Below are 17,046 nucleotides of genomic sequence, written 5' to 3'. Positions count from 1 at the left end.
TATCTCCCTGTGCTATGGTTTAAACTGACAAAGCAGGACTGTTGGCAGTCTGGGCCTGTGTGCTTTTCATTCACAAAAAGCAGCCACCAATACAATGGCTGCAAGAACAATGTGCAACCTGTTCTGAACTGTAACTGCAGAGCGGAGATGGACCCTGTTGTCATAGTGACAGGGTGGCTACTGAGCCAGGACTGTGCCTGCATGCATGTCTGAGGGCCGTGCTGGGCACAGGAAGACAGGAAGTTGCCAGCCTGGCATTGCCCAGGGTGCCAGTTGCAGAGCCAGCTGTTGTGTGTCTGACCTGGAGGGCAGGCTGTCATTCTTGTGTGGCAATAGGACAGCAGTGGGAGCAGAAGACCTGATGACAGGCAGCTGTATACCGTATATATCATTAGAAAAAACACTATAAAACATAAATAAAAACAAAAACTGTTAGTATTTCTTGTCCTTTAGTTACTTGTTTTGACTTTGTAGAAAACAATGTTTTTTGTTCTGTATTAAATCATTCCCAATCCATGCAAGTACACGCACATTCATTGTGAGTGCTCACACAATCTGTGCTCTTGAAGTTGTCAGTGTTGGGGTTTGTCTATGTCCATGTGTTGACAGACAACTTTGACGATTTTGTGCTTCCGAATGTATTTGAAGGCTTCTGGAGATTTGGGAAGGGCTAAGCAATGACTAGAATGAAGAATGCTGGCCCAGCTGGCCACACCCAAACCCAGACAGATTCGCAGCAGAGCCGATTCCCAGTTTGCCAGTTCATATGGTTTTCGGAGCCCGGCAGCGTCCCAGCTGCTGACATGTCTGCTGTTTCTGTTGCCCGTGCCGGGGGGGGGGGTTGAGGGGTGAGGACTGCCTTGTTTTGGTTAGACTGTGGGATCAGACACTGCTCCTGTTTTGGGAGCCTGCTGTCATCATATTGGACACAACACATCCCCCCATCCCCTTCCCAAAGCTGGAATCGTTCAGCCCTTCTAATCCCTTTAAGCAGAGATGCTGGTGGATAGACGGGGAGAGAGTGACTAACAGAGAAAGGAGGGGCTAATCGCTTTTTGTCAGGCTCCGATTGAAGCATGACTTGAGAGCTGCCTTTCGAGAGGCCTGGACCCCTGGCAGGGAGGGAGGGAGAGAGAGAGCGTGGGGCTGGCCAGCACCTGGACCGCTCTGAGCGGTTGCAGACCCCTTCTTTCAAGTATGTGGATGTTTCCTCCTCTTAGGGCTCCCGCTGTAGCTGTGTTGCCCTTTTGACCCAGCTGCCAGTGGCCGGAGCGAGGCCTGTGAACTCTGCGCACAGATGCGCGAGTAGGGGCCGAGTGCGGAGCGACAATAGAGGGGTGTGTGGGCGGAGGGGGGCCGCCAGCTGGGACAGCAGGAGCCAGAAGGTCCCATTGTGCTGAGGAAGCTGTACGCCGGACAGTCCCGCTCCTCTGCCTCCTCGTTCACAGAACGCGCGCGCGGCTCGGCTCCGCAGCCGAGATCTGTCCTTCACTTCCACGGCTGCGGTCTCGGCCTGCGTCCAGAGGCAAACATGGTTGTGTTTTTGAGTAAAAACATTCGCTCGCTGCTGTCCGTTTTCAAAAAGAAGGGTGAGTACATAACGGATTTTTTTTTACTATTTTCGTGGGTTGAATGTGTTTAATTCCAGTTTGGTCCCTTGCTTTGATATTGTTGCATTTGCCTGTTTAAAAAAACATTGGGGAAAAGTTTTGACTGCGTTGTGACAGTGCTCTTTTGCTTTTTTGGGGGGAGATTGCTCTGTTAAAGGCTGGTCTTTGTGCTGCAGTGGAGCCAACTTTCTCCTCATGAGGGTGAAACTCATTCTGGGATTGCTGTGCTTACAGGACTGTAGCTCACGAAATTAACATGCATGCTAACGACAGACTGTCTCAGTATTACTGCTTTAAAAGGTGGTGCTACACATTTTTATTCACGTGTAAACTGAATGTCAACTGTGTAGTGTTTGAGAAATGCTTATGAAGTCAGAGTTGATTGATTGTTAACTCAGGAGAGGGTTTAGAAACCACAAATGAGAGATTTATTAAAGCAGATATAACTAACACATTACAGGATGAGACTTGCTGACCTCTCTAAAGGGTAAAAAAAAGTGTTATACTGTAAATCAGTGTAGCAAATTGGGGTTTCATACCTGCAAGGTACATCCTGTGCTGTTGTGTAGATATGTGGCTGTTGTGTGTGTTCCTGAGGGAAGGATTCTTAAAGTCTATTTTAGAAAATGACTGAAGGGTGAGCAATCATGGGATGTTTCAGCAGACACGCCGCACTTTGGAACAGGTCAGGAGGCACACAACATAGCCGTTTGTGGGCTGATGTTTGCCAACTATAAAACCTGTTTAGAGAAAGAGTGCCTTGTGCTTCAGAGATTGCTCTGGGGTGCCGTGACTTACAGGAATAAGTGGCTTTCTGATGCTGACTGGTTGGACACACGCTGTATTGTGCTCCTAGTTACTATAATGGTGATCTTGTGTATATTGTTTTCCTTGCTTCTAAAGATAGCAGGGAAAATCACAGAAAGTATCTACACTGTGTTCTGGCTTGCTATGAACACAAATATGGAATATTTGTTTTGTATGCATGGATCAGCCTTACAAACTGCTAGGAATTCTGCATATATATTTCCAGTATAGTACATGTAATGCATAATGTTTGAAGACATACCCCAGCATCCTTCCTGGCATTTGAAAGTTTGCTCTGCGAAGGTAAATTATAAAGTGGATGGGTATCAAAGCCTTTTTACTTTATTCTTTTTGTGTTGTTCATAACTTAAACAGGTACTCCTATTTTAGGGCATTTTTTATTTTTATAATTAAAGGACCAAAAATCCTAAAATACTCCAAATAAAGTTGTTAAATATATGCACACATACTAGCTCATGCTACCATTGTCAGTCTACACTACATTTAGACCATGATGCCGTACAAAGCCTCTGAAAATTTTCAATGAAATGAAATTTAAATGAAATCAGACTCACCTGTTCCACTGTGCTGTTCCCAGACTAGAGTACACACTGTACTGTACATTTAATAGGTACCTTACAATACCATCAATTTTTAAAGACTGCTTTATTGCCTTTTTTCCTACAGTACATTATACCACCATTTCACCTTCACAATGATGTGTTGATTGAAATTGCCTTGATCAGATTGACTCGAAGCGAGAAGAGGGCAGTCATGCTTTCTGGTGATAAAATGTTCAGAGTCCCTGAAGTCTGCTATATGAAGTGTATTTTGCTTCTGTAGAATCTAGTCAACACCTTCCTTAGCAGTCGGAATTACAGAGAACAGATTTAAAATTAGAGCTTCAAGGAAAGGTTGACTGCTCAAATTCTGTTTACTAGGAGAATTGAACAATGTCTGATTTTGCACAAATGTTTTGTTTCTGTGTACACTGAGTTGTCATTGCTCCTCTTAAATATACTCTTCTCATTAAAATTGTTCTGCAGAGAACATACAACCATTGATCAGCATTGTTTTGTGAGCAATTCCTTTCCTGCCTTGCTGGATGAATGTTTCCTTCTTTTCCTCCCACATAGTGCTGATGAATCAATTTAAGCATCAGTCACCTTAGTCAGGGTTATTCTAAACCCACAGAGCAGGATCAGCTCAGTCATGCAATATTGTGGTCGTGGCACAACAGAAATACACTGAAGCACTGCGAGCCTCCGTGTTAATGTTAAATGAGCCTGGTTCCCTATTTGTTATATTTCTAATTCCTCTCAGTGTACAAAAAGAAACCGACCAGAAGAAAAATCAGTTTACTGTGTCTGATTTTTAATTTTCTTTTCAGAATGTTTCAGCATTTGTTTTTCACTTAAGAGGTGTGTTACAATGTGTAAAAATATAGGTAAAATAAATTAGGATTTAAGGTGTCTTGATTTCAGGTTATTAGTCTATAAAAAGTTTTTACTTTTAGGCACTGTATATTTACTGTGATCTTCATACTTTCTTAAAACCTCATTCCTTTTATGTGTGAGTTATTTCCCACTTTTGTTCCCTTGGATCATTACCTGTAGTCTTCTGCGAAGCTGCATGACCAGGACAGCCTGCTTAGTGCAGCGCTAGTAATCACATTTCTGACATCCGATACAGAAGTGTGGTTCTGTTAATTCAATAGGTTAGACGTTGAGGCGGAGGGATTCCTTTACTAATGGGCTGCTTTTCTAGGTCGGAGAGCTTTGATGCTTTCAGCTTCCTGGTCCATTGTGTGTCTGATGTACAGGATGAGGTTTCTGCCGTTCAACAGGCTGTGTGAAGGAAGGTTTAATGAAGGGCTCCACTGTTAATCAGAGCGCGGTTCACATGTAGCTAAGAGCTCTTTTGGCTTTGCCAGCTGTTTCTTTTTCTTATTGTCTCCTCCAGGTAATGGCTCTCCAGAGCCCCCTGGTATTATTGTCCACTTTCCATCCCGTCTAATCGTTTAACTGTTTAACCGGCTACATGGAGATGAAGCCTCTTATGTTCAGGTGCCACGTGGCCACAGTGGGGAATCCCATGTGCTGCTGTCTTCACCTGCTCTGTCTCCTTACCACTGCGATGAGCCGGCTGTAGGGTGGCCATCGCTGGGACTGGAAGCTGCTGCAGTTGCTATGAATTGCAGGAGATTCACCAGGCTGGGCCCTGGGGAGACTGGACTGACCCTCCCCTTCCTTCAGAGAGCCGCCCACACTGTTGCCGTCCTGTGCCGCAGACCGTGGATTACAGAATTTACTGTAGCTGGGCAGCTGGGAGAAAATGCCAAGAATGTTCCGGCCTGCTTAGCCAGGTGTTCATCTACAACGCCAGCATTGAAAGAAAGCTTTAGCCCCTTGCTGTTCTTTTTCTGAAGCTGAGGTCTAATTCTCTGTTTCAGGGAGGCTGTATTAAGTGAATTCATCCACTGTTTCATGGGTGTATTTAGCACAATCTCTAGCTGCATGTGATTCTGAAATGATGGAGTTTATTGTGGATGTATCCATTTGCTCATCTGGGCCATTCTTCTCAAGGCAAACAGGTTCTAAAATACACAGCAGCTGCAAGTCCTGCAAGGTGACTGTAATTAAGAGGTAATCAAGGGATGAATTAACCAGCATTACATAATATGACTGCTGCGTATTATTCACCACCATTAGCAGAATGCAGTGCTGTGAAGAAATGTACAGAGTTTAAGTTCTACATAAGAGATTGACTGACTGATGCTGGGCATCAGTGAAAAGTTTTCAGAAGATCCCTGCATGAGACATCACACTGAAAATTCTCACAATGCAAGCATGAGTTGTATTGATGGGAGTGCAAACACGCATGAACAATTATGACAGATTGTCTGGTTGACATGAAGTTCTGTTCATAGCATACAAAATTAGTCTTGGATATAAATCCTTAAACCTCGGGGATATGGTTCTGCACATCACCTTCATGCTCTTAATAAGAGCTTCTGAAAACATCCACTATGTCAGCACCAGAGTGCGTCTCTCAGGATCATAACTGTACTGTAATGAATACTACCAGCAGCGCCCTCCAGGGTGTTCTGAATTCGTCATGCAGCTGATATCCTGATGTTTCATAGTTTGGACTACGCATGCTTTATTGCTACATAAAGCATGAGAAGTCCAAACTGCCCAAAGCTGTGTACTCGGGTATACAGATTATCTGTTCAAAACGTAATACAATCAGATGAACTAAAAAAAACTTGGAGAAGGGGGCAGGAGGAGGCTTCATTTTTGTTGTACATGTAACAGAGTTCTGAGGGCTTTGTTTTATTGTGTTGGGTTGCATCAGTATTGTCGTAGTGGTTAAATCTCAGGGAGTGGAGGCTGTGGGAACAGTGCAAGCTGGACAGATTGTTGTTGCGATGTCTGCTGTGTCCTGTGTGGGGTCTAAAGGATCTTGGCTTGACTGGTGCTGGGGGGCAGAAGGTCTGTTCGGCTGTCACATGTATTACCCTGGTGTGAATGGGCACAGAATTTAACCCACAGACTCCCCGCGTTCTTGCAGCCAACGGTATCGGATCTTGACCAATGAAGAAGAGGGTGTCAGCCCACTTGCATGCTATGGAAGGGAGGTCATGAACCTTTCCATTGTTTTTCATCCTTTTTAAAGACCTTTTGTGCCAATACATGCAGTAACTGCCCTCTCTTCTGCTTCTTGGCACAGGTCGCTGTCAGTTGTCTAAGAGCCAGAATAGTCTAAGATGAACTGACACCAAGTCTTCTCATAGGGGGTTTACTTAACCCTTTTTAATTTTGTGTAAGTTAGGGATTTTGCATCTAAGTTGGTACTTTCCTGATTCAAGGCTTAGTGTGTGGCAGCTACACTGCATTTTTGATCTTATCACACCCATCTCGCATTTCATTCATAGTCAATTCTTAACCAAAAGGCTTCGTTTTGCTGTTTTTGTGGATTGCATGCCTGTAGATAGCATTCATGCCAGGATCCTGGGCTGCCACAGTCTGTACCCTCTTTGACGGTGACATATGAAAACCGGTGGATTTGCCTCCGGCAGTACTTGCCCTTCTGGGATTCGGTCTCCGTGGCAGCTCTGAGTTTAATCTGTTTCATTCTGTTTTTTTTGCAACATGAGAAGGAGCACACAGAAGTCTCACAGTAGACTGTTGTTTTTCGCTCCTAGGCTTCAGGTGAGCACTGTCAATAGACCAGAGCTGGCAGAGCTTTTCCAATCACAGCAGACTGGGGAGGAGCATTTCCAGAAACTAAAGGCTTTCAGGAACTGAATTTGCATTTAATTCCAGGTTGCTACACTTGTCAGCAACATGTTGCACTGCTTTGTTCCAGTCACACCAAAGTCTACTAATAACAGTTTTTCTTTACACTCACTCAGTATGAATTCAGAGGTCAGAAATGTCACTCTAGACAACATCAGAATTAGTGTTTCACCTTCATTTTTAGTGAACGTTTTATTTAGAGGATTAAAGATATGATATGATTGAACACACCGCCAGCAAAAGGCAAGAAAATGGAGATTAATGTAATTAATGTAATTGGGCTGACTGCAGAGTCTCTCCAGCATCAGTGAGCTTGTGTGTTCAAGCCCTTCAGCTTCAGATGGCCAAGACTCCAGACTGTACTGTATGTCTCACAGGGTGACGGATTGAGCTCAGCTACCATGTCTGGTTGCAAAGCTTTATTTCTCCTGTATTCAGTCCTATTCGCCACTTATGTCTGTTTTTAATTTGTTTTTCTACTTTCACGCTTTTATCAAAGTGTATCTTCTCCCCACAACACAGCAAGCCTATAGCACCCAGGGTCTGGCGCTGGCTTGTGTACAAACGGTCATCCTGGTTTCTCTCTTTTCTCCCCCCTTCCCTCTGGTCAGCGTTACAGGAGCATAAAGGCACGGACTTCCAGATTCAGAGACAGTTTCTTCCCACAAGCTGTCGGATTACTGAACTCGACCTCTGCCCCTGGCTCACACTGATTTTTTTTTTTAAGTTGTACGTAATTTAGCTTGTCGTTGCAGCTGCTGTTCTGTGTTTGTTTTTGGTGATTCCTTTAATGTCTTTGTATTGGAGCACGCATGCAGTTAAGCGTTTCAATGCACTTGTGCGTATGACGATAAACTGAGCTGAACTGGTAATGTGCTGCAGCAGTCTGATGCCCTGTACCTACCTGCATGCCTCTTCTCGTTCGCAGCCGCGCCCAAGCCAGAGGACGATGGCAAGCTCACGGTCCACTTCAAGGCATCGGCGCTCTTCCAGGAGAACGTGTTCATCGAAGGCAGCCGGCCGCAGTACCTGGAGGACCTGCACAGCGAGGCGCAGGAGGGGCTGAAGAGTCTCCAGCTGGAAGGTGCACAGCCCTTCTCCGTTCATTCGTCTCGTCTCATCTCGGGCCCGTTCACAGCCTGTGCGCTCTGAGTGGCAGGAGGCTGGAACAGGCAGCACAGGCCGTCTCTTTATACGCTCTTCTGTAATTTTGTATTTAAAAATCTGTACGTTTCGTTCTTTAGAAAACGAAAAGGAAAATGGACTGCACCACCAGGATGACCAAAGTATCAGCGTAAGTAGCTAAACGTAAACTGCTAATGCAGTTACTCAAACTCTGCGATATTTACACCTGTCATTTGTAAAAAGGTTTTTAAACAACTCATACAGAAGCAAACCTTCAACAAGAAGAAAACTCTTTTGTGCAAGCGAGCCATTGTTGACTTGACTTTCCTGTTTGCTTTCTGCAGTCCTCTATGACCCTACAGCCTGAGTCTGAGGCTGTGTACAGGAACAGAAAAGGATCATTAGAGTCCGCAAGCACAACAGCAGACACCGTATCAGCTGTATCAACACGCTCTGCACTGGTGCGCGCAGGTACATCTTTCAGACCAGCCAGAGCCCTGAAGATCAATCTTGACCCGACAGGCTAGAGTGGCTTCATTCCTGGGGGACCCCAAGTTATGGATTACTGAGCCTGATGAGGCTCCTTAGTTGAACTATATGTTTAATTAAACCTTGATAAACGCCTCTTAAGTGTTACAAGTTTGTTAAATCTAATATACTGAGTTGTGATGTTTCTGATCTGGCATTTATGGGTTTTATACATGACTGTACTTTCACTTATCTGAGTCTTCAACTGTGAAAGACTCCTAAGAAGAATCCTACATCTGTCTGAGAAGATAATTAGGTTAATTGCTTTATTGAGTACTCAGGTTGGGGGGGGGGGGGGAGCCACAACACACGGCCCCCTCCCTCAGCAATGTGACAGTCCTTGTCTAAAGAAAAAAGACATGAGAAATTGAGAAGAAAAATGTGGGAATGCTGGAATGTCAGACACCGAGGCTCCCAAGTTTAAACCACCAGGGCTGCAGGGCAAGGAGAAGGGTGAACCAATTGAATGGCTTTTTTCTCTCTACAGGCTCTACCTTCAAGCCATGCAATAACCCTAAAAAGCCAGAAAAGACCAAAAAGAGAAGCCGAAGGACCACTATAATGGGAATACCACAACATGTCCAAAAGGAACTAGGTACTGTATGTGTCGGGGGGTGTGCGCATAGCTGTTAAAGCAGGGGCTTCACTGATGCCTGAGGACCACAGCTCAGCAGGCTTCTGTATTTATAAATCCTACTGTAAAAGCACATTCCCTTTGCATAAAGGTGATTCCTTGGGAAATGGACAATTGATCCCTTCGTTGTTCAGAATCTACACCAGAAGATGTATTTTTTCCAGACTTAATTACTGGATTGAGTACATGAGGCTCCATCATTTTTTTATGATATTAATGAATGATCTCACTTGTGCCAGGACTGATACAAAATCATTTTAAAGTCTGTCTTGTAGGGACATGCATACCTTTTGTAGGTGTTCTTTTAATTCTGATTTCTGTGTCCTTTGTTTCCCCTTTTCCAAGGGATTGATAGAGGCTCAAGAATACACCACAGTGTAGATGGCCCAGTCTCATTCCAGCTGGCAAACGGAGGCGATGGTTCTGTGGTTATACCAACCATTGATGGAGAAGTGCCAGCAGCTAATCATGAGGGCGCCAGGGTCCACCTGCAGGCTATTGAAGCCAGCGAAGAGAAGCTCCTGAAGCGTCACATAATGGCAGTTTACAAAGACGACCTGGCCTTGAACCAGAAAGTTGGCCCCAGGTTCTCTCCCATACAGAGGCCTAAATCCCTGGCTGTGCCAGGAATGACCACGCACAGTGTTATGCACGAGCCTCCAAGTCCTGTGATGTCCATGTCGCCCCAGGCTACTTACATGTCCAAGATCATACCCAACGCCATCCTGCCTGCCTTGGTGGATGTCATAGAGATTAACAGAAGCCGCAGCAGGAGCAGCGTTCGCACAGTCAGCAAGAGCAGCCTGGTGACGGCCAGCCCAGCCTCCACCCGGTCCAGTATGCGTTCATCTGCCCGCAACTTCAACACCCACGACCTCTCCTCCAACAGCTCCAACTGGAGCCACTCCCAGTCTTCTGAGACCATCGTGTCCAACTCCTCCACCATTTCCTCAAAGGGCAGCGCCAAGAAATCCCGGGCCCTGAATGGTACGGAAGAATGCCTTCCGAAGAAGGAGAAGTGCGACCAGATGAGCGTCAATAGCTCGGTCAGCTGGGCGAGCGCTTCCTCCAGCTTGGCCCCAAATGGCAGCCTGGCCGCCAAGCACAGTGGAGGCTCTACGTCCCCGGCTCCTAGCACGAGCAGCATGGTGGAGTGCTCTGACACCGCCAGCATCCAAAGTGACCGGTCCTTCAACCGGAACTTATCGGTGATGAAGATGAAAAGGCCCCCTGCCCCCCCAAGGAGAACATATTCCCTGCACCAAGACAAGCTGAAACTGGAGCACCAGGTGGACGAGGTTTTCTCACCGGGTTCCCCCAGCAGTGCCCATTCTGGGAGTCCGGCTTATTCTGCAGACTGCAGCTCTCCAGATGATTCCAGATCTCCTGAGGCGGCCAGTCCACTCGCTGAAGACCAGAGGGCAGCTAGAATTGCTGTACTGACGGAGAGGCCGGGTTCGAATGACTCTTCCCCACAGAAACTACACTCCCTTGGGAGCAAGTTTGAGAGGACCTTGTCTCCTTCCAGCGGCTACTCCAGCCAGAGTGGCACCCCCACTCTCTCCACCAAAGAGATAGCTGTTTCACCTTCTTCACCAGGCAGGCAGAAAACCAGGCCAGCAAAACCAGAGAGAAGTGGCTCCCGGTTGTCTCCTGGCGTTTCCGTCTCCTCCTCATTGACCTCTCTGTCATCGGCAACATCAGAGCCTGTTCACCAAGAGACTTCGACCAATGCTCAGCTTGTGCAGCCTAAACCTTCTTTTCCTGTTGTGTCCGAGAGTGCTGAAGCAATCGCCTCACCTGCCGTAGTGAAGCTCAAAGAGATGTTTGAAATTCCACCACCGCCAAAGGTGAAAGCACCTTCTCCTCCTCCTCCTGAGACATGGGTCAACAAAATGCGGACCTTTGAGATATTGTACGGCCACAGTGTCATTACAAATAGATTTGCTTCCAAGCAGAAGCAGCAGCAGGAATCGCCGAGGGAGGTTTGCTCAGTGCAGGAGCCAGGAAGTCCAACAAAAGCAAAGAACGAGACTCAAGCAGCAGAGAAATCTGAGCTTCCATCTGCCCAGCAAGAGTGTCCAGGACAAAGCAAGATGGAGTCTCCCCCTCTGCAGAAACTGGAGAGCCCATCGCAAAGTAAGAAAGAGCTACCAGCAGCACCTAAGCAGGAAAGTCCACCAGCTCAAAAGAAGGAGCCCCCTCCAGTAATGAAAAAGAGCAGCCCAGCTGTGCATAAGAAGGAACCTGTGCCATTGGTTCAGAAGAGTCCATTACTACAGAACAAGGAGATTTCACAAGAGAAGAAGAAGCAGAACCTTCCCATTGAGAAGACGATGACCCCACCACCAGTTGCACAGTACCTTGCAGCTCCAGCTCCAGCAAAAGTAGGCCCTTCGCCACCCCCTTCTCCTCCCCCTGCTCATCATCCACCCCCACCCCCTGCCAAGAAGACCCCTACCTCATCTGTTTCTTCCCTCCCACCTGAGCCTCTCCTGGAGACCCCAGGACCCGAATCCACATGGCCACCTCCTCCCCCTCCATTGGACGAACCGGTAGCCATCGTGGTTACGCAGGATGAGCTGGACTTCTCCTTCCCCCCACCACCTCCTCCTGTTTCTCAGGAAGCTTTCCCAGAAATAGGGAGTTCCCCTGCTATGCCCGAGAGCTCCGACCATTTGTTGGCTTCAGAAACAATTACAGGTTCTGTAACAGTACAGCCTGAGGAAACAAATACAGTAACCACCACAGCAGTAATAGAAGCACCACCTACAGATTCAAAGGAGGAATCTGCGATGTTGCTGCGTTCAGTGTCAGAACTGCAGACAGTTGAGGTAATTCCTCAAGCACCTACTTTGTCATTGGCCAAAATCAAACCCAGTGAACCTCCTCAGACAGTTTCCCCTCCAGCAGCTTCTGCATCAGATCAGTCTTCTTCTAAAGTCCAAGTTCAGCCTTCTCAAGAAAATCCTCCAGAAGCTGCCTGTACACTGCTGGCTTCTTCTACAATCGCACCTGCACCCCCACCAACTGCTCCTCCGGCTCCTCTCCTGGGTCTAGAAAAGCAGGCCCCTGGAAACTTCAGGAAGCAGCCAAGCCTGTCAAGTCATGAGAGTAAGAACAAGGAGCTGCTTTCACGGAGCAAAAGCATGCCTCCACCCAAAGAGGACGCCAGTATCCCTCTGGTGACACCATCCCTTCTGCAGATGGTACGTTTGCGATCTGTCAATGTGGGAGGTGACCAAGCCAAGGCCTCCATGGAGGAAACCAAATCGAGTGATGGAAACAGATCTAGCCAGGACCAGAGCCAGTCCCAGAATCAGAGCGTACCCCAAAAGCCGATCCGCAAATCTCTTTCTCTGAAGTCTCCACCTGCTTCCACGCCTTCGCCTTCCATGAGACTCCAAGAAGCCATTCGCATGAAGACGGCCGCCATGTCTTCCAAAGATGGATACCAGGCCAGACTCAGCTTACGGTCGTCCTCCTCTTCCGCAGCCAGCAATGAACCGGGGGCATCTTCCCCAAGGTCCCCAGAGGAGGGAGCCCTTCACAAATCTCCAGCCTCCACTGCCAGCTTCATCTTCTCCAAGAGCACAAAGAAAGTTGTCATCGAGACGCCCTCGTCGCCAGAGGCTCAGACCGATCTCAAGAAGAACCTAGTGGCAGAGCTCATGTCGGTCTCCAGCCCCACTAAGACGGCGACAAGCCCCCCACCGTTCAGCGGCAAACCAGCAACTCAGAAGAAACCAGGCAAAGTGCCACCCCCTGTGGCCAGAAAGCCAGCACATGTATCAAACAACCCAGTCAAGCCCGCAAGCCCAACAACAAAGACGGAGAGCTCTCCGATTGAGCAGCAGACTTTGTCCACTGCAGAAGGGGAGCTGAAGGGGGCAGACACACATGAGCAGATAGAGAGCGTGCAACCTGCTGGCCAGCAAGCACTACCAAAGGAGAAAACAGAATCTGCAAGTATGATTTATTTTTGCAATGCTGCCCATATTTTGTATTATGTTCAAATGTTTGGTAGTATCGGGTGTGACATTGTTTGAATAACCCATAGTTAGTAATGCATTTGCACATTCTCTCTTTTCACCTAATTTGGTCATTGCTGAGAGCCATGAGACCTTTGCTTTACATTTATCTGGGTAGTTGTAGACTTACTCACTGCTTGCAGTTATGTTTCCTGCAAGAAAGCATTTTGCTCTTGAATGGCTGTGGTAGTTTACCCATTTTGCAAATGTTGTAAGTCTGGCCCCTCGCTGTATGCTTGAATGTGAGGCCACACCCCTTTGACGCTTCTATATGCCTGTATTCCACGCCACCTTTTGGACAGCTTGTGTGTAGCAGCTGATGCCAAGGGCAAAATGCAGAGAAAATTTGAAAATGTCTCTATCTTTACACATATTCAACTCTTTTTTAAAAATTTGAAACAATCAAAGTCTCTGATAGGATTAGTTCTTTTTTGACTGAGAATTTTTAATCTGCCTTCAAGAATGACTTTGAAATGTCTTTCCGTTCCTTTAATATTTTATGAATTTCCTTAGACATCAGTTACTTGATTTGCTCTTAGGTCAGTGTTTGTAATGCAGACCAGACGTTTTACATCAGCACAGTACAAATTTCTGTTTTCATACACAGGCAATCCAGAAACTGGAAACCCGGTGACATCTTCCACTTCATGAACGAAGTCCAGCATCTGAAGACTGACCGATCAGAAATTCAGGAACGGCTCTCTCAGGGACCTGAACAGGTCAAAGGTCAAGAGAGAAAGAAGACTGGAGCTTTTCAAAGGGAGGACACTTTATGATAAGCCTTAGCCTAAAAATGGCCTTCATATTTATGCAAAAATGGTGTTGGTCTTTAATTTCTTTAATATAATAGCTTTATTATGGAGTATTTTTTTAAAATCCTAAAGACTTTATGCTTTGGCGAATTGTAAAAAGAGCTCTAGTGTGATGACCTGGGCACTTTGGGCTCCAGTTCTGTGGATTGTTCCCATCTGGTGCTTGACTGCAAGTCTAGGTTTCCACCTAGTGGTTGTAACAGGTAGAAACCACTGCTGCCACGTTTGGGGGGGAAAAAAAATCTTCAAGACAGCTAGTGGATGGCCAGTTCTGTGTATAACACCTGGAAGCTCTATTTTCCATTACAAAAATGCACTATTCCTTTTTGGAGTGTAGCTGAAAATACTACTACTATATCCCTTTGCTGTTAGTTTTAATACTGTTATTTGTTAAAAAATTAAGCTTATTTTCTTTCTAAAGGACCCAATACAGTATCCATTCCACTTGAAAAGATTGTACATCTTTTTTTGTATTTTTCTTTGTTTTAAACAAAGGATGTTACAGACCTTGCAAGAAAAACAGAAATTTGTACTATCCTCTACTTTTCGTTTTGTATGGGGGAAAAAATAGGTTGTGCTTGACAAAAAGGGATATTGCATCTTTAAATTAAAAAAAATGATAAAGTTGGCAATCATTAAAGCACTTTGTATGAATTAAACCTGTCGCTAGGATGTCCCAAGTTATGGGAATCTGCACAGCAGTGTTTTGGCCAAGAGTATGGTCCAGTAAAGTCCTTCATTCCACCAACGTAAATATTAGGAAATTAGCTGCTTTTTAGTTAGGCTCTAAGGCAAAAATGTATAAGACACTATTGCACTGTTCCCAGAAAATATAACAACTTAAAGAATTCTGTCTAACTTTCAAAGGGGAAACTGGAGTTGTAATTATTTTGTATATTTTGTAATTTTCACCTTTTTTCCCCAGTTTGCCTCTTTTTTTCCAGAAAGACTGTTTGGTTTACTAGGGCTGGATCTAATTCTTTTAGACAGATCGCAATGCCTGTTTTAGTCTTGTGCCCAGTGGCTGAATATCTGCTGCTCAAGACTGGACTTCACAAACGTGGACAATTCCTTTGCATATGAGGTACTGCAGTTTGGGGGGGGGGGGGAATTAATGCTAGGTAGGCTGGCCAAGAGCTGGGACTTGGACAGAATAGAAATCTGTTTCTGTATATGTTTGATCTGCTTAAAATTCTGTTCACTAACATCCTCTCCTGAGAAAAGTGAGTTTTTCATGTCATTATTTGACTGGTACAAATGGGTAAAGCCTTACTTTTATGGTTACTGTTACTGTTCTCTGGAGATTGAAAACAGAGAGCTGTCTTGGTCTTTTGTGCAGACAAGGTGATAGTCTGTTCTCCAGAGACTTTTGTCCCAGAACACAACCAACCTCCTGGTCGCTGTCAGGGCAGTGATGGGACACTGGTGTGCACTAGAACAACACTTACATTACCGTTTTCTGAAGCCTTTGAATCCTTCATTTAATAAAAAAAACATCAAGTTTTGCTGTTGCGCATTTCAAAGTGTGGGATGTATCCATTTTTGCTTCCTGTTCTGAAGGATAAAGGCTTCCTAATATTCACTGGCACGCTGGTAATTGGGCTATTGAGTGTTTTGTCTTTTGTGTTACCTTGTAGAATTAAAATACCCTTCAAGTCAAGAGTGAGGCAGTTGCTTATTGTAAAGCTTATTCTTGTGAGTCGACCACATGCTTAGGAGGGAACGGCCGGGCTGAGTTGAGTACTCCGGCATGACAAGGCAGAAGTGAGGAAGAGGAGCACAGCGTAACAAAAGCACAGTGAAGGGACATGACCCGTTGGGTCATATAGTGCATGCCACCAGCTGTGGAAAAGGAAACCAAACATGGTATAAACGCAGCAGGTCACCTGAAAACTGCAAACACGCCATGGTAAACATCTTCAAGAGGTGCCACTACAGGGTGGAGAGCACATTAGATGGCCGTCTGTCACAATACCTAGTGTCTGGATGAAGGATCCCCCATGCCGGTCTTGGAGGGGCCACTGTCCCTGCTGGTTTTCTAGGCCTCTGTTCAGAGCCAGCAGCTGGAGAGCTGGGAGAAGAAACTCACACAGCCAGTAGTGAGCTGCTGCAGGCTGTCACAATCCCAGCTCGACTCTCCAGGAGTCCTACGCAAGCAAACCGACCTTGCTTAGAGAACGAATCTGTTCATTGTTAACCTGCAATAACTTGACCACTGTTTTTCACTTTTTTAAGCCTTTAAGTTGAGACGAAGAAACAGCTGCAAGGAATTGAGCTGCCCGTGTGTGCAGATGCTGGAGTTCACCATCTCAGTAGATCGAGGGTCTCGGACACAGTAACTGGAAGACCCAGTGTTTTCTGCTTTTTGATCCATCTTGAGCAGTCAAACACTTAACCGTCTTCTGGATATAACCAAGAATTTTCTTAAGGTCTTTTACAGTGTATAACGTGAATTATGCACTTGAGTAAAGGTACAGTTACTTTAGAAACATCTTGGAGCCTGCACAGATGTATTACAGGTTCACAGCTAATTAATTAGACCAGAGGTGTAACTGTGAGGTCTGGTGGAAGACTCTGGTCCCTAAATTGTTTCAGATTAATTGTTTCAAGTGTTACAGATGATCCTGGAAGTCAAATAGGGGCTGATCTCATATGTAACTTTATATAGTTTACAGCCATGGAAAAGAATTGGCTTTTTTAGGATCACCTCTGTTCAATATCAATAGGTTTGTCTTTGATGAAAGGGTCAAAGTAAGCTAAGCTCATGTTTGTGTTGTGGGGAAATCGCATTACCTTCATATTCACTGGAGATCACTGACACATGTAAGCAGATCACTTCCATCAACAGCGTTACACACTCCTAAACTCATAGAAGGAACTCTTCTATAATCTGCAATGTGCTCCTGACTTTTGTATGTTATCTTCTCCATTGTAAGTATTACTTCAAAACTCACTTTTAATTGTACGTCTGTTGCTGTCCTATATATGAATTACATGTGTAAAACATGCAGTACTACACAAGTTTTTTTTTAAATGATTTCAATGGGAACAGGTCTCAGTTTTTCACTGTGTACAAACAATACCTTCTGCCTTGGAAATCCAAAGTAATTATTATAATGTACAGTTTAAATGTCTTTGTTTAAACAAAAGTATAAATAAAATGCCTTAGAATTCTTTAATGTAGTGTCTTGGATTTGA

General features: G+C 45.4%; 1 protein-coding gene across 3 annotated transcripts in view; it reads left to right on the top strand.

Moving 5' to 3' along the window:
- nhsl3 (NHS like 3) overlaps positions 1-17,027 on the top strand; it is an 84,759-nt gene extending 67,732 nt beyond the window's left edge. For all 3 annotated transcript variants that reach the window (XM_088932998.1, XM_088932999.1, XM_088933000.1), the window contains 6 exons: positions 7,647-7,802; positions 7,963-8,012; positions 8,188-8,314; positions 8,859-8,966; positions 9,351-12,974; positions 13,644-17,027. In XM_088932998.1, the coding sequence (XP_088789124.1) occupies positions 7,647-7,802; positions 7,963-8,012; positions 8,188-8,314; positions 8,859-8,966; positions 9,351-12,974; positions 13,644-13,687 (4,109 nt within the window). In that variant the 3' untranslated portion in view covers positions 13,688-17,027. The remainder of the gene's footprint in view (positions 1-7,646; positions 7,803-7,962; positions 8,013-8,187; positions 8,315-8,858; positions 8,967-9,350; positions 12,975-13,643) is intronic.
- The last annotated feature ends 19 nt before the right edge of the window (positions 17,028-17,046 follow it).

Source organism: Atractosteus spatula, chromosome 14 (assembly GCF_055471065.1).
Source record: "Atractosteus spatula isolate fAtrSpa1 chromosome 14, fAtrSpa1.hap1, whole genome shotgun sequence".
Taxonomy (NCBI): domain Eukaryota; kingdom Metazoa; phylum Chordata; class Actinopteri; order Semionotiformes; family Lepisosteidae; genus Atractosteus; species Atractosteus spatula.
The sequence above is the reverse complement of the archived record's forward strand: the minus strand, read 5'-3'. Positions and strand labels throughout refer to the sequence as shown.